This window comes from Oncorhynchus mykiss, chromosome 23, assembly GCF_013265735.2.
Source record: "Oncorhynchus mykiss isolate Arlee chromosome 23, USDA_OmykA_1.1, whole genome shotgun sequence".
In the NCBI taxonomy this organism is placed as follows: Eukaryota; Metazoa; Chordata; class Actinopteri; order Salmoniformes; family Salmonidae; genus Oncorhynchus; species Oncorhynchus mykiss.
The window spans coordinates 61,555,843-61,583,279 of record NC_048587.1 but is presented as its reverse complement, the minus strand read 5'-3'; the positions used below and the strand labels follow the sequence as shown (position 1 = coordinate 61,583,279).

General features: G+C 40.8%; 1 protein-coding gene across 1 annotated transcript; it reads right to left on the bottom strand.

Annotated features, from left to right (window-relative positions):
* Positions 1–7,605: 7,605 nt before the first annotated feature.
* On the bottom strand, positions 7,606–25,269 carry LOC110532895 (protein eyes shut homolog). Its single transcript, XM_036960957.1, has 4 exons — positions 25,029–25,269; positions 10,863–10,967; positions 9,137–9,276; positions 7,606–8,570 (listed from the first exon to the last, which is right to left on the bottom strand). The coding sequence occupies exons 1-4, from the start codon at positions 25,261–25,263 to the stop codon at positions 8,403–8,405; spliced, it is 648 nt and encodes a 215-aa protein (XP_036816852.1). The 5' UTR covers positions 25,264–25,269; the 3' UTR covers positions 7,606–8,402.
* Positions 25,270–27,437: the final 2,168 nt, after the last annotated feature.

Below are 27,437 nucleotides of genomic sequence, written 5' to 3'. Positions count from 1 at the left end.
TCCTCTAAATGACAGAGAAGTTTGTTTCATACATTTTCAACCGAAAAATTTACGATGATGTATTTCACTTCCGTGTTTTATTGTCACGCAATAACATTAGGAGATTAGTGATCGGGGGTTGCGGGTACTGCACATTGGGCTAAATTGAATGATCTTTTTACATGTGCAATGCATGTAGAAAGTGTATACTAACAACATTGTCTGTTGGTGTTTATATCATATTAGGGTCAATAATGTACATCTGGGAAATGTATTGTGTCATTGTTAAACATTTCTTGTAACCTTCATTTAAACAGAAAGTGGCCATTCTATTGTATATTCACTCCATTGTACGGATGCAAGGATACCAATAATATCAGAGCGAAACTTTAAACGCGGCATGATTTCTATACCACTAAACATACCAACTATTTCCAACATTCATGTCATCATAAAGATCCTGTAATTAATTCAATTATAGAATAGATGATATTCAATTATAGGATCTGTATGCATTTATTGGCCAAATGTTTCATTGTAACATATACGGTGCATTCGAAAAGTACTCAGACCACTTGACCTTTTCCACATTTTGTTACGTTTCAGCCTTATTCTAAATTTGATAAAATAGTTTTTTTTCCCACCTTATCAATCTACACACAATATCCCATAATGACTAAGCAAAAACAGGTTTTTGCAAATGTATAAAAAATAAAAACTGAAATTATCTATATACATAAGTATACAGACCCTTCACTCAGTACATTGTTGAAGAACCTTTGGCAGCGATTACAGCCTCGATTCTTCTTGGGGATGATGGGGCCTCTCAAGAACATTCAGGGACTTGTCCCGAAGCCACTGCATTGTCTTGGCTGTGTGCTTAGGGTCATTGTCCTGTTAGAAGGTGAACCTTCTGAGGTCCTGAGCGCTCTGCAGCAGGTTTTTAAGAATCTCTCTGTACTTTGCTCCATTTATCTTTCCCTCTGCTGACTAGTCTCCCAGTCCCTGCCGCTGAAAAACATACCCACAGCATGACGCTGCCACCACCATGCTTCACCATAGGAATGGGGCCAGGTTTCCTCCTGACATGACGCTTGGCATTCAGGCCAAAGAGTTCAATCTTGGTCTTATCTCATAGCCTGAGAGTCTTTTAGGTGCATTTTGGCAAACTCCAAGCAGGCTGTCGTGCCTTTTACTGAGGAGTGGCTTCCGTCTGTCCACTCTACCATAAAGGCCTGATTAGTGGAGTGCTGCAGAAATGGTTGACCTTCTGGAAGGTTCTTCCATCTCCCCAGAGGAACTCTGGAGCTCTGTCAGAGTGACCATCAGGTTCTTAGTCACATCCCTGACCAAGGCCCTTTTCCCCTGTTTTCTCAGTTTGGCCAAGTGGCCAGCTCTAGCAAGAGTCTTGGTGGTTCCAAACGTATTCCATTTAAGAATGATGGCAGCCAATGTGTCTTTAGGGACCTTCAATGCTGCAGAAATGTGTTGGTACCCTTCCACAGATCTGTGCCTCAACATGATCCTGTCTCAGAGCTCTAGAGACAATTCCTTCGACCTCATGGCTTGGTTTATGCTCTGACATGCACTGTCAACTGTGGGACCTTATATAGGCAGGTGTGTGCACCTTTTTTAACCTTTATTTAACCTGGCAAGTCAGTTAAGAACTAATTCTTATTTTCAATGACGGCCTAGAAACAGTGGGTTAACTGCCTGTTCAGGGGCTGAATGACAGTTGAATTTACCACAGGTGGACTCCATTCAAGTTGTAGAAACATCAATGATAACAGGATGCACCTGAGCTTAATTTTGAGTCTCATAGCAAAGGGTCTGAGTACTTACGTAAATAAGGTATTTCTGTTTTTATTTTTTTTATCCATTTTAGAATAAGACTAATGTAACAAAATGTGGAAAAAGGGGAAGGGGTCTGAATAGTTTCCGACTGCACTACAGCTTCAGAAAGTAGTCACAACCCTTGACTTTTTCCACATTTTGTTGTGTTACAACCTGAAATCAAAAGGGACTAAATGTAGACTCTTGTAATTGGCCAACACACAATACCCCAGAAGTGGAATGATGTTTTTTGACATTTTTGGTATTGTATTAGGATCCCCATTGGCTGTTGTGAAAGCAGCAGCTACTCTTCCTGGAGTCCACACAACACATTACATAATACAGAACATTAATAGACAAGAGCTCAAGGATAGAACTACATTACCAAAATGCTCACGTAGCCTACATATCAATACATACACACAAACTATCTAGGTCAATAAGTGAGAGGCATTGTGCATGTGTTGCTTTATTTGTTTTTTGAAAGAAAGACTCCCAGCTTAAATCACTGCCAGGTGATCCTAACATGTATTGACTCAGGGGTGTGAATACTAAATTAGATATTTCCTTATTTCATTTGGTGAAAAAAAGGCGATTTAAAAAAAAAAAACATTTTTTTAAATGTGCTAACATATTTAGAGTTTAGAGTACTCACCAAAAGGACAGTGATTTCTATGGTGCTATGCTAGTCAGTAGAGTACTCACCAAAAGGATAGTGATTTCTATGCTGCTATGCTAGTCAGTAGAGTACTCATTGAAAGGACAGTGATTTCTATGCTGCTATGCTAGTCAGTAGAGTACTCACCAAAAGGACAGATGGTGCTATGCTAGTCAGTAGAGTGCTCACCAAAAGGACAGTGATTTCTATGCTGCTATGCTAGTCAGTAGAGTACTCACCAAAAGGACAGTAATTTATATGCTGCTATGCTAGTCAGTAGAGTACTCACCAAAAGGACAGTGATTTCTATGGTGCTATGCTGGTTAGTAGAATACTCACCAAAAGGACAGTGATTTCTATGCTGCTATGCTAGTCAGTAGAGTACTCACCAAAAGGATAGTGATTTCTATGCTGCTATGCTAGTCAGTAGAGTACTCACCAAAAGGATAGTGATTTCTATGCTGCTATGCTAGTCAGTAGAGTACTCACCAAAAGGACAGTGATTTCTATGCTGCTATGCTAGTCAGTAGAGTACTCACCAAAAGGACAGTGATTTCTATGGTGCTATGCTAGTCAGTAGAGTACTCACCAAAAGGACAGTGATTTCTATGCTGCTATGCTAGTCAGTAGAGTACTCACCAAAAGGACAGTGATTTCTATGCTGCTATGCTAGTCAGTAGAGTACTCACCAAAAGGACAGTGATTTCTATGGTGCTATGCTAGTCAGTAGAGTACTCACCAAAAGGACAGTGGCAGATGTATCCATTCAGCAGATCCATACAGGAACCTCCATTCAAACAAGGCCTTGACCAGCAGTCATTAACATTCTCTGAGCACCATCTCCCTGGAAACACAACAGATGACATTCTGTACATATACCTTGTGGTATACGTTCTGTGGATGCTCTGTGCACATTTCAGTTGGCTTGGTGTACTTTTCTAAGCTTATTGTTGATGTGTTATAATGTAAATACCTTCTATTGTCTGTTCACCCTACAGTGTACTGTACTTCATATGATCGTGTTCTGGGCAAATGGTTATACCAGCACCAGTATAATGTGATGTCTGTACGACAAAGTGACTTTCTATATTATAAAAATGCTTCCCAAGTAAAGTAAGGAACATCAGTAATGCTTATTGACACCTTCACAATCATATGTTGTAGCATTCGATCACATTATGTAACGCATGTACAACAGCAGAATATGTACTAAACTCAGCAACAACAACAAAAACGTCTCACTTTCAGCAAACTTAACATGTGTAAATATTTGTATGAACATAACAAGATTCAACAACTGAGACATAAATTGAACAAGTTCCACAGACATGTGACTAACAGAAATGTAACAGTAACAGTAACAGTCAGTAACTGGTGTGGCCACCAGCTGCATTAAGTACTGCAGTGCATCTCCTCCTCAAAGACTGCACCAGATTTGCCCGTTCTTGCTGTGAGATGTTCCCCCACTCTTCCACCAAGGCACCTGCAAGTTCCCGGACATTTCTGGGGGGAATGGCCCTAGTCCTCACCCTTTGATCCAACAGGTCTCAGGGACCTGGGATTGAGATCCAGGATCTTCGCTGGCCATGGCAGAACACTGACATACCTGTCTTGCAGGAAATCACGGACAGAATGAGCAGTATGGCTGGTGGCATTGTCATGCTGGAGGGTCATGTCAGGATGAGCCTGCAGGAAGGGTACCATGAGGGAGGAGGATGTCTCCCCTGTAACGCACAGTGTTGAGAATGCCTGCAATGACAACATGCTCAGTTCGATGATGCTATGGGACCAAATCGATCCCGTTCCAGAGAACAGGCATCGGTGTAACGCTCATTCCTTCGACGATAAACGCGAATCAGACCATCACCCCTGGTGAGACACAACCGTGACTCCTCAGTGAAGAACACTTTTTGCCAGTCCTGTCTTGTCCAGCGACGGTGGGTTTGTGCCCATAGGCCGGTGATGTCTGGTGAGGACCTGCCTTATAACAGGCCTACAAGCCCTCAGTCCAGCCTCTCTCAGCCTATTGCGGACAGTCTGAGCACTGGTGTAACTCGGGCAGTTGTTGCCATCCTGTACCTGTCCCGCAGGTGTGATGTTCAAATCCTGTGCAAGTGTTGTTACACGCGGTCTGTAGCGCTCCCTGTAGCGCTGCGTCTCACAGTACGTACATTGCAATTTATTGCCCTGGCCACATCTGCAGTCCTCATGCCTCCTTGCAGCATGCCTAAGGCACATTCACGCAGATGAGCAGGGACCCTGGGCATCTTTCTTTTGGTGTTTTTTCCAGAGTCAGTAGAAAGGCCTCTTTAGTGTCCTACGTTTTCATAACCGTGACCTTAATTGCCCACCGTCTGTAAGATGTTAGTGTCTTAACGACCATTCCACAGGTACATGTTCATTAATTGTTTAGGCTTCATTGAACATAGCATAGGAAACAGTGTTTAAACCCTTTACAATGAAGATATGTGAAGTTATTTGGATTTTTACGAATTGTCTTTGAAAGACAGGGTCCTGAAAAAGAGACGTTTCTTTTTTTGCTGAGTTTATATTACTTACACAACACACACACACACACACACACACAACTTGATAGAATTGTGGACCCAATTTAGCTTGTCTTCAGGGACCTTTATGGCATTGTGTACACTCCCATGGGGGTACTAGGGAACACAGAGCTCTGCCAAGTGCTGTATTGTAAATCAATGGTTGTGCGGCACGAACAACTAATGTCCCTCAGCCAGCAGACTGCTCAGGCTGACCATTCATTATAAACAGAAAACAGAGCATTCTGCTCCATTTCAAGGGTGCCAATATATACTGAACAAAAATATAAATCCAACATGCAACAATTCCAATGATTTTTCTGAGTTACAGTTCATATAAGGAATTAATTTGGTCCTAATGTATGGATTTCACATGACTGCGCAGGGGTGCAGCCATGGGTTGGCCTGGCAGGGTATAGGCCCACCCACCGGGGAGTTAGGTTAAGAATCCAGATGGTTAAGAAGCCGGATGTGGAGGCCCTGTGGTGGCATGGTTACAAGTGGTCTGCGGTTGTGAGGCCGGTTTTACGTACTGCCAAATTCTCTAAAACAATGTTGGAGGTGGCTTATGATAGAGAAATTAACATTAAATTCTCTGGCAGCAAATCTGGTGGACATTCCTGCAGTCAGCAGGCCAATTGTACTCTCCCTCAAAACTTGAGACATCTGTGGCATTGTGTTGTGTTAAAAAACTGCCTATTTAGAGTGACCTTTAATTGTCCCCAGCACAAGGTGCACCTGTGTAATGATAATGCTGTTTAATCAGCTTCTTTATATGCCACACCTGTCAGGTGGATTATCTTGGCAAAGAAGAAATGCTCACTAACAGGAATGTAACAAACTTGTGCACCACATTTTAGAGAAATTCATTTTTTTGTGGGTATCGACAATTTCTGGGATCTTGTATATTTTTTGTTCAGTGAAGTCATCTGTGCAAATAGGATATTTTCAAGGGGATGCTTCTATGCCACGTTCTCTTTTTGGTTATCAGGTTGTGTTTTTCAAGGTAAGGGAACACAATGTGTTCATTTGTAATTTGGTTGAGGTATTCATTTGACGATTTCAAAGCTACCACGATAAAGGATGACAGATATTAACAACAATGAACTAAGAAAACCCCTGCCGCACACTCTTCATTCGTTAAATCAAATCTAAATCACATGTTATTGGTCACATACACATATTTAGCACATGTTATAGCACGTGTAGTGAAATGCTTGTGTTCCTAGCTCAAACAGTGCAATAGTTAGTCAGTTAGTTGGTGCGTTGACCTGAAATCAATTGTTTTATGTTATCACAAGTGTGGTAACATACTGTGGGCCTACCTTCAAACCCTGGGGGGCAGTGGCATTGATAGCCTCCGATGACATCCTCGCAGGTGGCACCATTGACACACGGGGAACTCTTACACTCATCTGTCTCCTGCTCACAGTAGCTCCCCTGGAACCCGAGCTCACAGCGACAAGTATAGTTGTATTGTTGGTCTAGACATACGCCGTGCTCAGAGCAGTGGTGTCCAATGCAGTTGTCAACGTCCATCTCACAGTAGCTACCGCTGTATCCTCTGGGACAAAGGCAGCTGGTGACAAACAACCCCCATTATAAGATGATATCAACAGACACAGTTCATAGATACTTTCTGACAAGTCTTAAGATGCATTAAGACTGCCTCGTAATGCATTATAGCTGTCTGTCTTAAGTGAAGTGTTACCAAAACATTTAAGAGAATTTCTAAATGGATCTTAATTCGTTTTTTATTTTATTTTTCACCTTTATTTAATCAGGTAGGCCAGTTGAGAACATTCTAGCATCCTAGATGGGAATTGCAAACCAGCAATTGTTAATGGAGTTTCCAATACTTTTTTTCTATTCTGTATAACCCCATTGTTGAGGTAACCATCGGAGCAGCGGTTGGCCTAAACCTACCGTGTATTTTTATTGGATAGAGGACAGAGAGAAAGACAGGGAAGATGGGAGAGAGGTTTAGTGCCAGAATGAATGGCCTGTGACGGACTTGAACCCACACCGACACGGTATGTGTGTTCTCTGAAGGTAGCAGCCTTAATCAGTAGACTTCCTCAGGCTACACATAGACAATACATAAAACCAGTTACAGTGCCTTCAGAAAGGATTCAAAATTGATTAAATCAACAACAACAAATCTGCACACAATTCTCCATAATGACAAAGTGAATACATGTTTGTTTTTTTGATTTTGGCAGATTTGTTGAAATTACACACAGAAATGTCTATATATAAGGTGTCAGATTTCACATCCTGCATCTCAGATGACAGCGGAGTGACATGTGAAGCGGGACAACCAGAGCTTTCACGGAGTGCAAAGCAATAATTTACTTTCAATATATTTGCTAAAATAGAATAAAAACATGTTTTCACTTTGTCATCATGGGGTATTGTGTGTAGATGGGTAAAAAAAAAAAATTAATCCATTTTGAACTCAGGCTGTAACACAACAAAATGTGGAATGTTGTTGATGTTGCACAATTCACACAGCGCTCTGTACACAGAAATGTCGGTCGGAACCGGTCCAGGACCGGTCCAGGACAGGTCAAAGGGACTTAACGTTTTACTAATAAACACATACAACAGCAAACACTTAGCCTTAGAAGGCTTAACGTTTTACTAATAAACACATACAACAGCAAACACTTAGCCTTAGAAGGCTTAATGTTTTACTAATAAACACATACAACAGCAAACACTTAGCCTTAGAAGGCTTAACGTTTTACTAATAAACACATACAACAGCAAACACTTAGCCTTAGAAGGCTTAACGTTTTACTAATAAACACATACAACAGCAAACACTTAGAAGGCTTAACATTTTACTAATAAACACATACAACAGCAAACACTTAGCCTTAGAAGGCTTGACGTTTTACTAATAAACACATACAACAGCAAACACTTAGAAGGCTTAACGTTTTACTAATAAACACATACAACAGCAAACACTTAGCCATAGAAGGCTTAACGTTTTACTAATGTTAAGGGGGCGAGGGGGGGGGGTTACAGTTTTTAACTTAGTTTCCTGCAATTCTACACATTTCACCACGGTTAATGCCGTGTTCGTATGCCATCTGAACATTATAACAAAATCATGGGCCATGACTTTTTGGAATTTCAGATTCTCCCTGTCTAGTTTTTATTTCTGTGAGTTGTCAAAGATGATCTTGTTTAAAAAATAGATATTGCTCCATTTTCTTTTCTACATACTTTATACCTGGTTTGAGTCTTTAAAGTTTACACTGAAAATGATTCACCAACCCATTTCACAATTGTTTTTATATAATATTATTTGGAGTGACGCTAAATGAATATAGGGGAAACACTGAATAGTGTATTTGAGACCGTGCCTTAGGCCCTCACCTGTAGCCATCAATCTGATCTACACAAGTGGCCCCGTTTTGGCACCAGTGCTGAACACAATTGTTGATGTTTAAACGGCAGTTACGTCCTGCCCATCCAGGTGCACAGACACAGGTGTAACTGCTGCCGTTGTTCAAGACACAACGTCCTCCGTTGGCACATGGCTGTAGAGAGAGAAGAGAACATTGTCACACACATCAATACGTATTCATTTACTTCAAAATTACATGTGAAGACATCACACCATTCACACAACGAGTGCTTATTCACTATGAAATACTGTATCTCGGGGACAATACCAAATAACTCAGGCCGTTTGCAAAGCAAATGACATCTGGTTTCTTTTAAAAAGCTGGCAGAATCTTTGATATGATGTGTAGCTAGATTCAATATTGTATTCCATAGCCACGTCTCGTTCCTTCTCTCTATTCCATAGCCACATCTCGTTCCTTCTCTCTATTCCATAGCCACATCTCGTTCCTTCTCTCTATTCCATAGCCACATCTCGTTCCTTCTCTCTATTCCATAGCCACATCTCGTTCCTTCTCTCTATTCCATAGCCATAGATGGGGTTTGTTTGTTCAGTTGGGGGCAAATCCTACATTTCATTTAAGACAAATGTTCAAGTAGTCATGCATTGACGTCAATGGGAGATTAAGTGAACATGTAATTTAAATGGAAGTTAGGATTAACCCCACGTTCTGCACAAAAAAAGTGTTGTTTTACCCACTTGTATGTTCGGTGGGCACAGCAGGCGACATGTGTACTTCAGTCCATCAGGCAGATCCAGACAATGTGTGTTTCTAGGGCATGTGGTGTTGGGTAGGGTACAGGCATCTACATCCACCTCACACTTCTGGCCCAGAAATCCTGCAAGGAAGCAGCGAAACAGACTCATTATCATCAACATTGAGATTAGCCACTGAGTAAAACTCAGCTGACCGGTAAAATGAGAAGGGAACAGACTTTGCAATTTTCCACAAACAAGAAGTACAATAGGATGACGTGTTTGTGAGGAGAAACAACGATCTTCTGACTGATAACATTAACTCAAACTTCTAGGGTTGGTTTCCCAGACACAGATTAAGATCCTGGACTTAAAAGCATATTCAATGGATCATTACCATGTTTTTTTGTCTAGGACTAGGCTTAAAGGTGCAACATGCAGAAATCGCTCGGCCATTTCCTGGTTGCAAAAATTCTAATAGTTCACCTAATTTCATTGTATCATCTAAACCGCTGTGAAATATATTTTCGATAACCAAAAATATAGTATTTTGTGCTGTTTGAAAATGGTGCACAAAACCGAAAGAAAAAGCAGCAGAAATGAAACTTTAGTATGGCAGGCATAGAAATAACACAAATGGAACAGATCTACCACTTATTAGACTTGCTTTCAATGAGAATGACTGATCTATAACTCACATTTCTATGTGAATTTGGTCAGGTCACCCAAAGAGACACATATTGCAGCTTTAATCCGGGTCCTGGAAACTGGCTTATGATGTAACAAACCAGGTAGTACTTGACTGTAGACTGAGTCTAAAGCCTTTTCAAGACTGATCATGTCCTGCCGGAGATCCTGATCTAAGGACAACTCATTCAGAATAACCTGCCCCATTTCTGGTCTTAAAGATGAACACCAGATCTGCGTCCCAAAAGGCATCCTATTCCGCTTATAACGCACTACTTTTGACCAGAGCTCTAGATATAGGTAACAGGATGCCATTTGGGACACATTCCATGTATTACTATGGATGGATGATGGTGAAGTGGACACCTGGGTCGTGTTCAATTCCATTTAAATTCTGTCAATTCAGGATGTAATCAGAAATTACAACGATCTCCTTTGATTTCTTAATGAGGAAGTAATGACATTTGGTTTTGAATTTCCGTTTCCGTCCTGAATTGACTGAATTGAAATGGAAGTGACCCCGACTCTGGTGGACGGTGTGATGGGGACAATGCTCTGATTGAAAGTGCAGCATCATCTGGCAGCCCAGCATAAACTCTGCCCTGCATGCCAGTCACACACACACCCGCTCGTCTCTAGGGTGGTACATCTCCATCAGACTGCATCAGTGAATGTAAATTCAGCCTCAGCCGGTCGAGACGAATAAACAATTACTGCAGAATCATATTAATACAGGAGTCGAATACCCCATGAAAGGAGAGAATTCCATATCACAATATTGACATAATTCTCCTGCAGTAATGAGCTTTGGCAATGAGCCGAGTGATTTGCTCAGCTGTCAGTCAAAGGACACTGTCCAAAAGGCACCCTGTTCCCTTTATAGTGCACTACTTTTGACCAGGACCCATAGAACTGGTCGAAAGAAGTGCACTATATAGGAAATAAGGTTCCATTTGGGATGCATCCAATGGCTTGTTTGGGGCTGGGATGGATAGGTCCCTATCTTAGTGAAACTGAATGTGAGGGGGCACAACATAAATACCTGGTGGACACCTGCATTTGTAGAAGCCAACAGAGTCCAAGCATGTCCCATTGTGCAGACAGGGGTTGGAGAAACACTGGTTAATTTCTGTCTCACAGTGGGGTCCTGAAAAACAAGAGGAAGGTGTAGTAGTGACTGATTACACTGTGTTTAATTAGTTTATGTAGGCATTTTAATTAACCCCAAATGTAAATGGTCTCAATGATTCAACATTGGGATTGTAAATTCCCCCTTACAACTCCGAGGGAACATTCCAAAGTCCTGTAGTTTCATAAACAGTGTAGCAGTTCATTCTTTTCATTTCTCTTTAATAATTACAAATACTGGAAAAACAGCAGGGAAAACTATTTTCAAAAGCTATTATGCCACTCAACATTAAAATGCAGAAGAATCTTAAACTGTGAAACACAAAAGCCAGTGTCTCACAGCGCTCTCTCATGTTCCAAGTCTAGTTTAAATCTAGATGGTGATTCTCATAGTGCTCTCTCATGTTCCAAGTCTAGATGGGGATTCTCACAGTGCTATCTCATGTTCAAGTCTAGTTGAAATCTAGCTCGGATATAACCTTCCTACGTAATGCATCTAGATGGTGATTTAATCGTTCTACGGTGATTTAGTCGTTAAGCTCCTACCATACAGGGGATTCGTCTCAGATGTGACTGTGGAAGTGATTTATCATAAACATCCGTTCATCAATAACGGCAAATCCAGTACATGTAGTAAAAGCCCCTCTTGAAAGAGTCAATCTCAGGATATGTCCCATATGACACCCTATTCCCTATATAGTGCACTACTTTTGACCAGAGCCCTATGGGATCCATTATGGTACCTGGTTAAAATAAGTGCACTATCAAGGGAATTTGGTGCCATTTGGGACGAAGCCTCAGTCTACTGTACAGCAGACCTACTGTGATTAATATCACAATGTTCTTTCTGTTGGTATATATATATATAAAAAAATGCCACATTGTGTAGCTACAAATCGTACAAATCCATCCCAACAGCGATGTGCAAAGATATGTCAGAAGAAATGTATTATAAGTATTGTACAGGTAGTACTCTCAATGGGTGGGGGGGTCATTCTTCATGGAGGATGGAAGATGAAACATGACCCAAGAAATAACCAACATAAATATTGGTTTACTGCAAAGGAACTCGCCATCCGATTATTAAGTAATGCATTTCAGTGTGTGCATTTCTTTTTTTTACCATGGGAGACAGAATACATATTCCAGACTGACCGAAAACAGAGAAATAATTCCACCAACAACTAAGTCAACTCTCTGCTACTCTTCATTATTTTTTGTCATAAACAGAGCAGAAGACACATTTCTGATGTAACAGTTGGAGAAATAAAGTTGTATTGTACAACACAGTCCCCCAAAACGTCTGTAGCCTTCAATAGAGCCACATGGAATAGATCCAAGAACGTTACAGTACCGTCCAGCTGCCTTAGCCTGAGTGGCAGTCTGCTTGTCATCCATAAGGAGGTGGAGAGAGAGAGCAGAAACAGGCTGGCTCCCAGGTTAAAACCCACAGAGGAAGAAGAATTGGTCTGTTGGGGTGATGATGATGAATGTGAGTCGGTCAGATAAACTGGTCTTTGAAAGGTCAGGTAAACTGGTCATTGAAAGGTAAGGTTGAAAAATCATGTAAACTGGTCCTTGAAAGGTCAGGTAAACTGTTAATTGAAAGGTCAGGTACACTGTTAATTGAAAGGTCAGGTAAACTGGTTATTGAAAGGTCAAGTAAACTGGTCACTGAAAGGTCAGGTAAACTGGTCATTGAAAGGTCAAGTAAACTGGTCATTGAAAGGTCAGGTAAACTGGTTATTAAAAGGTCAAGTTGAAAGGTCAAGTGACCAGGTCATAAAAAGGTCAGGTAAACTAGTCATTGAAAGGTCAGGTTGAAAGGTCAAGTAAACTGGTCATTGAAAGGTCAGGTAAACTAGTCATTGAAAGGTCAGGTTGAAAGGTCAAGTAAACTGGTCATTGAAAGGTCAGGTAAACTGGTTATTGAAAGGTCAAGTTGAAAGGTCAGGTAAAGTGGTCATTGAAAGGTCACAGTGATAGGGTAGCTGATATAGAAGCCAGGATATAACCTGGGCATGAGTCTCAAATGGCACTGATCCCTATATAGTTCACTACTGTTGACAGATAAAAGCAGAAAGTGATGAGATGGCCCCCTGAGATGAAGGAACATAAAAGGTCAAATGGGAATATAATTGGACATGGAAGTAAATGCAGGTCGTTCAAGTCAAGTAGAGAGAAATGTACAGGAGTAGTATCAGAAGGAAATATGTGCTCCTACGAACGTATCAGTCTGTCTGTCTTGTACTGTTAATATTATGTCATATGGATTAGGAATGGGCACGCTAATTTGAATATTCAAATATCCGAACGGACGTTAGTAGTAGTACTCAAACATTTCGCAGGTCTATTTTATCCAGAAAAAAACGTATTTTTAATTAAATTATCCTTGTGACATAGTTACATAGAAATGATATAACCATGACATTTGAAAGTCTTAATTTAATAAAACAAACTTTGAATGTAGTTTTTATGACGATGCATTGAGCTACTACTGCACATTTAGTCCTCCAGTCAGCCCTGACAAGGGATTGCCATTAACCCCTCTTTAAATAGAGATTACAGACACACACCTAACCGAGGGCCTGACACAGATCAACGCTAAACACTCATCAGAAATATTATTTGTACTATTCTAATAGAGAAATTATTTCCCATTCCCATCCCTAATATGGATAACAATAGTATGTTGTGTTAGGCTATGTTATGTCCCATATAAATCTTGGTTAACCCAGAACTAAAATCTCACTTAATGTTTACTTCGTCTGTCCACGAGATATGTCAATATATAATGAACAAAAATATGAACTAAAAATGTAAAGTGTTGGTCCCATGTTTCATGAGCTGAAATAAAACATCACAGAAATGTTCCATATGCACAAAAAGCTTATTTCTCTCAAATGTTGTGCACAAATGTGTTTACATCCCTATTAGTGAGCATTTCTCCCTTGCCAAAATATTTCATCCACCTGACAGGTGTGGCATATCAAGAAGCTGATGAAACAGCATGATCATTACACAGGTGCACTTTGTGCTTGGGACAATAAAATGCCACTCCAAAATGTGCAGTTTCTTCACACAACACAATGCCACAGATGTCTCAAGTTTTGAGGGACTGCAGGAATATCCACCAGAGGTGTTGCCAGATAATTTAATGTTCAATTCTCTACCATAAGCCGCCTCCAACATAATTTTTGAGAATTTGGCAGTACATTGAACCGGCCTCACAACTGCAGACCACGTGTAACCACTTCAGCCCAGGACCTCCACATCCGGCTTCTCACCTACGGGATCGTCTGAGACCAGGCACCTGGACAACTGATGAAACTGAGGAGTATTTCTGTCTGTAATAAAGCCCTTTTGTGGGGAAAAACTAATTCTGATTGGCAGGTCCTGACTCCCCAGTGGGAGGTCCTGACTCCCAAGTGGGTGGGCCTGGGAGGGCACTGGTAGTATAGAACAAATCAATATTTTATTTTTTATTTAAGCTTTATTTAACTAGCAAGTCAGTTCAGAACAAATTCTTATTTATAATGACAGCCTACACCGGCCAAACCCGGACGACGCTGGGCCAATTGTGTGCCACCCTATGGGACTCCCAACCACGGCTAGATGTGATACAGCCTGGATCTCTCTCAGTAAGCATGGTAATGCTCCCCTGAATATTTCCAAAATTTCCATTATGAGCATTTACCTACTTAAGTAAATAATCCTCAAAACCACCTCAAAATGTATTCATGAAATATCATAAATACCTTCGATACTGAAACACGAAGGTCATGTAGCAAACCATGAACCGTCAATGAGGAATAAACTTGGAAAAGGTTCAGGGTGAATGTTTGTGATTACTTCATTGTTATACATTGGGATTAATTTCCCCTTTCTAAAGCTCCAGGTTAGGTGAAGTGGATAACGATGTGTGCATCGCAGATGAAATATGCAATGGAAACCAATTAAGATAGGATTATATCTTTCTGCAGAGCAAACTTAATTACTAATGTACCATGAACTTTATACATTAGCGTAGGAACGCTCACAGAAAAGCATGCATGTAAAGGATATTGAGATGAATGAGAGAAAGAGGCATTAACCAGATCTGGGTTCAAATAGTATTCAACATATTAAACATTGCTTTAGCCTGCCTGGAGTGGGGGTGCCTGTTATGCAGGGTTTTGGTTTGCACTTTTGAGACTTTCCTGATGGTTCCATCACAGCAGGCAAGCCCAATCAAGCACAGATAGAGTATTTGAAATTATTTTCAATAGTATTTGAACCCAGGAACCCAGACAATAGCATTAAGAACTGAGATTAGTGTGTGTGTGTGTGTGACCATGTGGATCACAGTTCTTCATTGACGTATCATGGCGAGAGAGAGCACAGCAAGGTTCAATGTATGTTCCAAAATGGCACCCTATTCCCTATATAATGCACTACTTTTGACTAGAGCCCTATGCGCCCGGGTCAAAAGTAGTGCACTATAAAGGGAATGTGATGCCATTTGGGACACACTTAAAACTCAGATTTCCACCATGTAGCCAGCTCATAAATACCCAGAGAGGACTTGGCTGGTGTCAGTAATTGGCTCATATACTGCAGTTCTTGGGCACCGTCCAAGGCCAAAGCAACACACTATGCAAACCTTTGCAAAAATGATAAAATAATGATAAATTGTATTTTCAGAAAGAACACCACCGCCAAAGAAGCCCTCTGCTTAATGATACATTTCTTACTGTACAGCACGGGTCGGCAACAGGCGGCCCGCGGGACAAAACCAGTGTAATGAAGGTATGAAATGATTGCTATTTTCAAATACAATCTCTTTTTGGGCTTAGTTGGGGTCAATTTGCAGTGTACAAATGATTATGAGGTTGATGAAGCACAACTTTAGATTTCCTACATTATTATTATATTTTATTCTAGCACTTAAACGATTTAATCTATAAAACACAAAACCAACTTTAAAACACAGATTGATTGAAAAAAATATTTGTGATAGCATTTATACTTTTTGTACTACAACAATATATTAATGAGTTCCCAATGCCTTTCAATGGCAAACAAAGGGTCCATAGACTTTTAAAGATTCTAGAATCTAGACCCATCTCCTCTTTCACATTTTAAGCAATCAACCCCAAACCAACGTTGAGATGTTAGACTGCCCCTACTTAGATTGCCTGTCTAGCGATTTTTTAATACTATGTACAGTATACTTTCTGAACTATAAAGATTTTTTATACTATGTACAGTATACTTTCTGAACTATAAAGATTTTTTATACTATGTACAGTATACTTTCTGAACTATAAAGATTTTTAATACTATGTACAGTATACTTTCTGAACTATAAAGATTTTTATACTATGTACAGTATACTTTCTGAACTATAAAGATTTTAATTGTGTGTAAAATAACATGAATGAGAACCATAGGTATACAGAAGTAGCTTTTTAAAATGGTCCTGCTCCTTGGCCAGTTACGCTTCATGATCGATCAACTATAACTACACGGAACAAAAATATAAACACAACATGCAACAATTTCAAAGATTTTACTGAGTCACAGTTCATATAATGTTCACATCAGAAAACCGCTCGCCCACACAGCGCCATACACACTGTCTGCCATCTGCCTGGTACAGATGAAGCCAGGATTCATCCACGAAGAGCACATTTCTCCAGCGTGCCAGTGGCCACAGAAGGTAAGCATTTGCCCACTGAAGTTGGTTACTTCGGCGAACTGTAGTTCGATGAGCACGCAGATGAGCTTCCCTGAGACGGTTTCTGACAGTTTGTGCAGAAATTCTTCAGTTGTGCAAACCCACAGTTTCATCAGCTGGTCTCAAGACGATCGATCCTGCAGGTGAAAAAGCTGGATGTGGAGTTCCTGGGCTGGTGTGGTTACACGAGGTCTGCAGTTGTGAGGCCGGTTGGGTGTACTCCCAAATTCTCTAAAACGACGGAGCTTATGGTAGAGAAATCAACATTAAATTATCTGGGAACAGCTCTGGTGGACATTGCTGCAGTCAGCATGCCAATAGCACGCTCCCTCAAAACTGCAGTTTAGAGTGGCCTTTCATTGTCCCCAGAACAACGTGCACCTGTGTAATGATCATGCTATTTAATCAGCTTCTTGATATGCCACAACTGTCAGGTAGATGGATCATCCTGGCAAAGGAGAAATGCTCACTAACAGGGATGTAAACACATTTGTGTACAACATTTTAGAGAAATAAGCTTTTTGTGAGTATGGAACATTTCTGGGATGTTTTATTTCAGTTCATTGTCACAAGCATGACGCTGGAAAGACAAAGCAAGTACGGGGAGTCAAACATCTAATATAGAACAGACATGGAACAGCGTCAGCAAACAAGTAATACAGACAAAAAAACAATTAATGCAGCAGCAGGGACCAGAGCAGGGGAACTGACAAATATAGGGGAGGAAATAAACAGGTGATGAATGAGTCCAGGTGAGTCCAATATCGCTGATGCGCGTGCCGAGGGAAGACAGGTGTGTGTAATAGATGGCAGGAGTGCGTGATGCAGGGCAGCTTGGCGCCATGGGGGGGGTGCAGGGCAGCCTGGCGCCATGGGGGGGGGGGGGGGGGGGGGGGGCAGACGTGACACTCATGGAACGTGTGACCTACACTTTACATGTTGCGTTTATATTTGTGTTCATTGTATGTACACATTTGCATAAATGTGCATAAAATTCCAATTCATAAAAACTTTTATCAACTGTATTTGCATAAACGACATTTGCATGAAATAACTCAACAACAGTACCTTTTGAACCGTTCAAGCTAGAGATGCCAAACCAACTTCACATGTTCAGGCTATCCTATACATTAAATCATCATTCACAAGCTAGAGATGCCAAACCAACTTCACATGTTCAGGCTATCCTATACATTACATCATCATTCACAAGCTAGAGATGCCAAACCAACTTCACATGTTCAGGCTATCCTATACATTACATCATCATTCACAAGCTAGAGATGCCAAACCAACTTCACATGTTCAGGCTATCCTATACATTAAATCATCATTCACAAGCTAGAGATGCAAAACCAACTTCACATTTTCAGGCTATCCTATACATTAAATCATCATTCACAAGCTAGAGATGCCAAACCAACTTCACATGTTCAGGCTATCCTATACATTAAATCATCATTCACAAGCTAGAGATGCCAAACCAACTTCACATGTTCAGGCTATCCTATACATTAAATCATCATTCACAAGCTAGAGATGCCAAACCAACTTCACATTTTCAGGCTATCCTATACATTAAATCATCATTCACAAGCTAGAGATGCCAAACCAACTTCACATGTTCAGGCTATCCTATACATTAAATCATCATTCACAAGCTAGAGATGCCAAACCAACTTCACATGTTCAGGCTATCCTATACATTAAATCATCATTCACAAGCTAGAGATGCCAAACCAACTTCACATTTTCAGGCTATCCTATACATTAAATCATCATTCACAAGCTAGAGATGCCAAACCAACTTCACATGTTCAGGCTATTCTATACATTAAATCATCATTCACAAGCTAGAGATGCCAAACCAACTTCACATGTTCAGGCTATCCTTTACATTAAATCATCCTTCACAAGCTAGAGATGCCAAACCAACTTCACATGTTCAGGCTATCCTATACATTAAATCATAATTCACAAGCTAGAAAGCACACCACATTTTCTTCAGGAAATGTACTTTTCTAGTTATAATAATTTTGTCGAACCCAGAACCATTTGCTCCAACAAAAATCATTAATTTGATGCCTTTTCGGTTTGTTTTTGGAGATTCTACCATAGCTCCAGTTTTCCTTCCTGTATACCATTCGAGAGACACACAGGTTTTACAACAGGCACGTGTCTGTCTGTCTGCCTGTCTGTCTGTCTGTCTGTCTGCCGGTCTGTCTGCCGGTCTGTCTGCCTGTCTGTCTGCCTGTCTGTCTGCCTGTCTGTCTGCCTGTCTGTCTGCCTGCCTGTCTGTCTGCCTGTCTGTCTGTCTGTCTGCCTGTCTGCCAGTCTGCAGTAGAGCACTGGCCTGTGATGTACTAAAATGTGAGCACTGGAACAACGAAAGGGGGCATTTTACTACGGCCATTTTACATTTATTGTCTGCTTTCTTTGCTTAGAGGTACGGTATGCATCGGTAGAGATGTGTTTTATTCAAGATAATAGTGCAGCACTACCGGAGACATCACAAGCCACTAAATCTACCTTTTATGAGGAAACAGGAAGCGGGCAGAATATAAACATTCAGAGTAAGTAAATAAAAAAAGGGTTGGTGGCAAGCATGTGAAGTTGTCTAATAAAATATAAGCTCTAACATTGATGATATATGAACACTGACAACCACAACCACTTTGGTTCGGTGATTGAAGCAGTGGTACAACTATCTACTGTATATTGTGGGCAGAGAGAGAGAGAGGGAGAGAAACATCATATTCAACCCTTTAGTAACCCTAAAATGTATATATTTTAAAACCTCCTTTAGCTAACCTAAAATGGAAGTATCTTAAATCCTCTTTGGAATTCCTATTAGATGTTTTAAAGAAATTAACCCTAATATTCTCCTGCTCCTTGATTTTACATTATGATTGCTTCCACTTGGAGAAGAACCTAGCAGTTGGTCAGACAGTCTGTTGTTTCAAGGGCCATATAAAAAGAGACAGGATATGGAGCGGAGATTAGCTTCTTTAAATCCACAAGACTGAATTACTGGTGTTCTGGGACTCCTTGGCTTTTCAATAGCTGTGTGATTTCAATTAGGAGACTCTGATTGGAAATATAACAAGGCAGGGGAAAGATACGGACAACAAAAGGCATGGTCTGCGTGCCAAATGGCACTACATTCCCTTTATAGTGTACTACTTTCTACCAGGACACATAGGGCTCTGATCAAAAGTAGTGCACTATATAGGGAATAGAGTGCCATTTGAGACACACACCCTATCTCGGAGGAATCTGCCCTTCTAAAGTTTCATAGTGTCTCTTCAGCATGTCACCGGACATTTTTTGGCAGATTACAATCAGGTGCTTGGCATTTTGTGATGGCCTTTTGGACAGCACCTTGTCTGCCTGCCTGGAAAAAGAAAATAACCCCTTGATATGCGTCTGGGGGGAAAAAAAACGATAAAGCCACGCAAGGTGAAAAATGCCTCCAATGTCTGTACAGTTTCCCTAAGAATAAAGGGTAACACTTTATACGAAGGGTACCTACATAGGGACTTCATGACACATTCATAACCCATTCAAAACCCGGATATCTGCAGTACATGAGCATTTCATAAACGCTTAAACCATCGTTCCGCAAGTTCATGTTTTTCTAGTCTGAATAAAAACGGAAATATCAGGGGCTTGAGCAATGCACTCAGAAATGTTTGATCTACTCCAGACAGACTGGTCCTGAGGGGCTTCGAGACGGGTTCTGAAATTAAACGTGGGGGCCTTCTGAAAGTCCGCCCGCTTCAACGCTTCATAATTCCACATCGAAAAAGGGGTCCCTGGATGCCTAGGGATGTGTCCCAAATTACAGCCTTTTCCCTGCATAGTGCATTACTTATGACCAGGAGGAGCCCTATTGACCCTGGTCAAAAGTAGTCCCCTACAAAGGGAATAGGGTTCCACTTGGCATGGACGGCTCGGAGTGAAGGGTTCCATCAGTCACTGAGGTGCTGCCACATTGTGAGAGACAATTTTCCATCAGCGAAGTGGCAACCAATATTTGAGCCTGGCGCAGCACAAAAAAAGCCCTAGCTCATGTAATGCTATGTAAGGACTTATCGGAGTGACAGGTGTGAGTGTGTCAGCTAAGATGGGGACTGAGGTTCTGCTGACAGGATTGAGAGGGACCAACGATGAAAGACATGAAATGAAGAGAGCCACTTGTTCCTTCTGAGGGGTTGTGGTTTGGTTTAAGCTGTTGTATGTATGATGGAGAACTAGATACTCAAATTCTATTTCTGGGTTCCAAATTAAACATATATCGAGAAGATGTGCATTTTTTAACACCAGAGGAAAACACATGAAAGTTATAATCTAAAGACTTGTTTACTAGTGGTCCTTGAAAACTCTTTTCAACAGAGTCTAAAATATTTGGAATTAGGTTAATGGACCCAGAAATGAAGTGTACGATGTATAAAACAAATTGAAAAATGACTTTTCATGGCATCCAGCTTTTTGTACAGGTTTAGAATAAACAAGGAGCGTCATTAACTATCAAACGACATGAGTCTAAAAATTGTATTGAAATATTTCTGTAAAGTGAATTACTTTTTTGGTCGAACCCAAGGATTACACTTTTGGACTTAATTGTAAAAAATAAAAAATAAAATGATGTGTTTCAATTTGATCATATCTAAGATAACCTATATTTGTTAATGTTTTTCCTTCAGGGTGGATAGAAGTGGTTGAATTACTCCAATAGCTGCTGCTTATAGTATTCATGTATCAGCCAATATCTTGTTGCTGTCCTTGGTAGGCAGGCTCAATGAAGAAATGTCCTGCAACCCCCGTCTCTGCCTGTCATATTTTAGACAAAATAACGCAAATGATGGAATATTCCACTTGGAGAGGCATTGTGAAAAGATGAGCAATGGGAATGACACGCCTTATAACGGGAATGACACGCCATATAACGGGAATGACACGCCATATAACGGGAATGACACGCCTTATAACGGGAATGACACGCCATATAACGGGAATGACACGCCATATAACGGGAATGACACGCCTTATAACGGGAATGACAGGCCTTAGGGCAACAATATTAATTTGGGAAGAACATGAACTATGGCCTCCAACACATTCAGCAGATGGCATGTGGAGAGGAGGAAGAAACACTATATTAAATGTGTGATAGGACAAACACATGAGGAGAAACACTGTATTAAACGTGTGATAGGATACTCAGATCCAAACACATGAGGAGAAACACTGTATTAAACGTGTGATAGGATACTCAGATCCAAACACATGAGGAGAAATACTATTAAATGTGTGATAGGATACTGCAGATCCAAACACATGAGGAGAAACACTGTATTAAACGTGTGATAGGATACTCAGATCCAAACACATGAGGAGAAATACTGTGATAGGATACTCAGATCCAAACACATGAGGAGAAACACTGTATTAAACGTGTGATAGGATACTCAGATCCAAACACATGAGGAGAAACACTGTATTAAATGTGTGATAGGATACTGCAGATCCAAACACATGAGGAGAAATACTATTAAATGTGTGATAGGATACTCAGATCCAAACACATGAGGAGAAACACTGTGATAGGATACTCAGATCCAAACACATGAGGAGAAACGCTGTGATAGGATACTCAGATCCAAACACATGAGGAGAAACGCTGTGATAGGATACTCAGATCCAAACACATGAGGAGAAACGCTGTGATAGGATACTCAGATCCAAACACATGAGGAGAAACGCTGTGATAGGATACTCAGATCCAAACACATGAGGAGAAACGCTGTGATAGGATACTCAGATCCAAACACATGAGGAGAAACGCTGTGATAGGATACTCAGATCCAAACACATGAGGAGAAACGCTGTGATAGGATACTCAGATCCAAACACATGAGGAGAAACGCTGTGATAGGACACTCAGATCCAAACACATGAGGAGAAACGCTGTGATAGGATACTCAGATCCAAACACATGAGGAGAAACGCTGTGATAGGATACTCAGATCCAAACACATGAGGAGAAACGCTGTGATAGGATACTCAGATCCAAACACATGAGGAGAAACGCTGTGATAGGACACTCAGATCCAAACACATGAGGAGAAACGCTGTGATAGGACACTCAGATCCAAACACATGAGGAGAAACGCTGTGATAGGATACTCAGATCCAAACACATGAGGAGAAACGCTGTGATAGGATACTCAGATCCAAACACATGAGGAGAAACGCTGTGATAGGATACTCAGATCCAAACACATGAGGAGAAACACTGTATTAAACGTGTGATAGGATACTCAGATCCAAACACATGAGGAGAAACACTGTGATAGGACAAACACATGAGGAGAAATACTGTATTAAACGTGTGATAGGATACTCAGATCCAAACACATGAGGAGAAATACTGTATTAAACGTGTGATAGGATACTCAGATCCAAACACATGAGGAGAAACACTGTATTAAACGTGTGATAGGACACTCAGATCCAAACACATGAGGAGAAACACTGTATTAAACGTGTGATAGGATACTTTTATTTCCCTCACCAATTTTAAACATCAACTATCTGAGCAGCTAACCGATCACTGCCGCTGTACATAGTCCATCTGTAAATAGCCCACCCAATCTACCTACCTCATCCCCATACTGTTTTTATTTTATTTACTTTTCTGCTCTTTTGCACACCAGTATCTCTACTTGCACATCATCATCTGCTCATTTATCACTCCAGTGTTAATCTGCTACATTGTAATTATTCACTCCTATGGCCTATTTATTGCCTTACCTCCTCATGCCTTTTGCACACACTGTATATAGACTTTCTTTTCTCTACGGTGTCATTGATTTGTTTATTGTAGTTATTGGCTTGTTTATTGTTTACTCCATGTGTCACTCTGTGTTGTTGTCTGTGTCACACTGCTTTGCTTTATCTTGGCCAGGTCGCAGTTGCAAATGAGAACTTGTTCTCAACTAGCCTACCTGGTCAAATAAAGGTGAAATAAATAAATAAATAAATTAGGATAACCGCTGTGTTAAACGTGTGATAGGATACTGCAGATCTAAGACCAGTAGTATCCAATATGCACTTCAACGTACAAACATTTATCTTAAAACTGCACAATAACTTAATATTTAAAGTTATATGTAGAGATCAATACTCTGAAAATAGTGCATCCTTATACAGTACCAAATTATTTTCCAAAACAAACACTACAGTAAAATGACTTTTACATAAAACTCTGAAGAAGTGTATAATTTGTATTTCTCAACCTACCAAGGAAGTGGCGGTGAAAACAACCATGCGTATACTAACGCAGTAGGCAGCAGGTAGCCTAGTAGTTAGAGCGTTGGGCCAGTAACCAAAAGGTTGCTAGATCGAATCCACGAGCTGAAAAGGTACAAATCTGTCGTTCTGCCCCTGAGCAAGGCAGTTAAACCCACTGGATGTCGATTAAGGCAGCCCCCCGCACCTCTCTGATTCAGAGGGGTCGGGTTAAATGACTCCCGCACCTCTCTGATTCAGACGGGTCGGGTTAAATAACTCCTGCACCTCTCTGATTCAGACGGGTCGGGTTAAATAACTCCTGCACCTCTCTGATTCAGAGGGGTCGGGTTAAATGACTCCTGCACCTCTCTGATTCAGACGGGTCGGGTTAAATAACTCCTGCACCTCTCTGATTCAGACGGGTCGGGTTAAATAACTCCTGCACCTCTCTGATTCAGAGGGGTTGGGTTAAATGACTCCTTCACCTCTCTGATTCAGAGGGGTCGGGTTAAATAACTCCTGCACCTCTCTGATTCAGACGGGTCGGGTTAAATGACTCCTGCACCTCTCTGATTCAGACGGGTCGGGTTACATAACTCCTGCACCTCTCTGATTCAGAGGGGTCGGGTTAAATGACTCCTGCACCTCTCTGATTCAGACGGGTCGGGTTAAATAACTCCTGCACCTCTCTGATTCAGACGGGTCGGGTTAAATAACTCCTGCACCTCTCTGATTCAGAGGGGTCGGGTTAAATGACTCCTTCACCTCTCTGATTCAGAGGGGTCGGGTTAAATGACTCCTGCACCTCTCTGATTCAGAGGGGTTGGGTTAAATGACTCCTGCACCTCTCTGATTCAGAGGGGTCGGGTTAAATGACTCCTGCACCTCTGATTCAGAGGGGTTGGGTTAAATGACTCCTGCACCTCTCTGATTCAGAGGGGTTGGGTTAAATGACTCCTGCACCTCTCTGATTCAGAGGGGTCGGGTTAAAGGCGGAAGACACATTTCAGTTGAAGGCATTCATTTGTACAACTGACTAGGTATCCCCCTTTCACGTTCCCTTACCTGTGTAACCAGGGCTGCAGATACATCTGTACTGTGGGGGAGCCGTAGGTTGACTTGTGGTGATGCAGGTGGCCCCATTCATACAGCTGTCTGGGTAGATCAGGCAGGCGTTCCCTCCATACTGACAGAACTCCCCTATCCATCCAGGAGCACAGAGACACTGTGAGGAAGAGATGAACCAGTAATCATTGATCTGCAGACAAACACAATCACCAATCTGGTCTTGTAAATCCATACTAACCAGGTCTGTTATTGGACTTCATCCTGTTTACTCCTACTGCAGTGGTATGCATCACATCTTTTACTGCCAATTATAAGGGTTAAATTTGTTTCTTGGACTAATGTACATTCTACACAACATACTGTCATGCAGGTTACCAATAGACAGCAATAGTAATGTTGTCTTTTTGTAGGCACAAATGGAGGCTAACTCCGCTCTAGTTCGTTAGCCAAAGCCTCAGGGGAAATGAATGTGGTTTTGGAGAGGTTTTTGATCTACTCTGAAAATAAGGTCTGTGGTAAACACGGGCTTAGGAGATCCTATACGTTTTGTTCTATGAAATAATCTTCATCGGCTGACATACCTTTTTGTGGAACTTGAGGTATTTATAAACACATAAAGTCTTCATAACTCATAAAGGTCATGTTAACTGACTGATATTATCTCATAGAACAAAACGTATAAGATCTCCTAAGCCCGTGTTAACCTCAGATCTTATTTTTGGGGTTGACCCCAAAAACGCCATTCTTTCCCACATAGGAATGGCTGAGGTTTCATTTTCGTTTTTTAAGACTTAACTGGCGAGCTCTATGCCTCTACACTAAGGCAACTTCCTGATGAGATCCATACCAGGGAAACCTACAATGGCACTGAGTTGACCGGTTCACATTGTGCATCTCAACACTAATTTAACTAAAGTTTCATTTATCAGCAGAGCCAAGTGCTGATGGGTAGCGTACGGTATCTCTGTTCTTACTAATTAGAAGGTTTCATTTGGTTCTACGACGTGAACGCCAGTACCTCTTCAGTCTACACTGAATAAAGAGGGCAACTTCAGGACACAGTCAGCGCATCTAATGGACAACAGCCCAAATTGACCTGACAAACGACCTCATCATTTTCCCCAGGGGGTAGCAGATCAAGAAATTGCAAAGGAGACGGCTCATTACGCCAGACTAGTGTCAATGTCTTGATTATGACTGACACTGATTGGAGCAAGAGAAATCCACACACAGCAACACAGGCAGCTTTAAACAGTCCTGCAGCTCAGAGTCAGAAGCAAATGGCACCCTATTCCCTACATAGTGCACTATTTTTGACCAGAGCCCATACACTACATAGGGAAAAGGGAATAGGGAATAGGGTGCCATTTCAGATGCAGCCCCAGAGCCTTCTGAATGATCTAAAGCAACAGACCAGGACTGATGAGGGATAATTAGAAGCTAAGGGCCATGGGCATTACAGCCTGGTTTCAGGTGCCTTCCGATGCAGGATAATGATGAAGTGGGCACATTTTGGGTATTTTATGGTTGTGAAATGGTTTTATGGCTTCACAAGACGTCATAGAATCCGATTTTAACCGACGGCTCTCTCATTAACATCATACTCTCATTTGCACAATGTTTTATTCGAATTTGACATTTTCTGCAAACAAATGGAAATGTATAAGCAATGTAGTAGTCAGATAGAATAAATGCTCAATCATCTATATCATGACAGCGTTAGACCAAGCAGATTCTATTGAATGTCCTTTACTTTAAATGAGACTAGAGTGTAATCCATTGGCTAGATTCAGAAAACAGATGTCTGAACATTTAGGAAGTGTGATGCATAGATATACTTTAATACCCATGATCAACAATGTTCATGTCCATGGACAACCCCTAATCACCACCCATAGGAAACCTGTAATCATGTTATGATTTTTGGTTTGGAGATATTAAATATCTATATTTTTTGCTACATGATTATATTTACTTTGTTTTCTTGCTACTGTTTCAATAACGTTTTGCTGTCACATTCAATATCAGCTGTACACTTTGAATAATGTGCCAAGCAGCCCATTCTATCGACTTGTTTAGAATATTATTTACATTTGATAGTAAATAGTTAAACCCCACATTGACAAGTTGGCGTGGACGATATGATAAAATATAAACAGATACGATATTTTGTGAATGTTTTACCTTTTATCATCATATCTAGAACTTAGAACACTATAATACATTAAATAAACAAATATTGACATAAAATTATCAATACATAGTTATCTACTATCTCAAATGTAAATATTCTTCTAAACAAGTCGATAAAATGGGCTGCTTGGCACATCATTCAAAGTGTACAGCTGATATTGAATGTGACAGCAAAACGTTATTGAAACAACGGCAAGAAAACAAAGTATATAA

Excerpts from the sequence above, each read along its gene's own strand:
- LOC110532895 (XM_036960957.1), bottom strand. The coding sequence starts at position 25,263 with ATGGATTTACAAGACCAGATTGGTGATTGTGTTTGTCTGCAGATCAAT. Across the intron at positions 9,277-10,862 it reads CAAATGCAGGTGTCCACCAG|GATTTCTGGGCCAGAAGTGT; the intron begins GTATTTATGTTG and ends GCTTCCTTGCAG. Across the intron at positions 8,571-9,136 it reads TGTGCCCACCGAACATACAA|CCATGTGCCAACGGAGGACG; the intron begins GTGGGTAAAACA and ends CTCTCTCTACAG.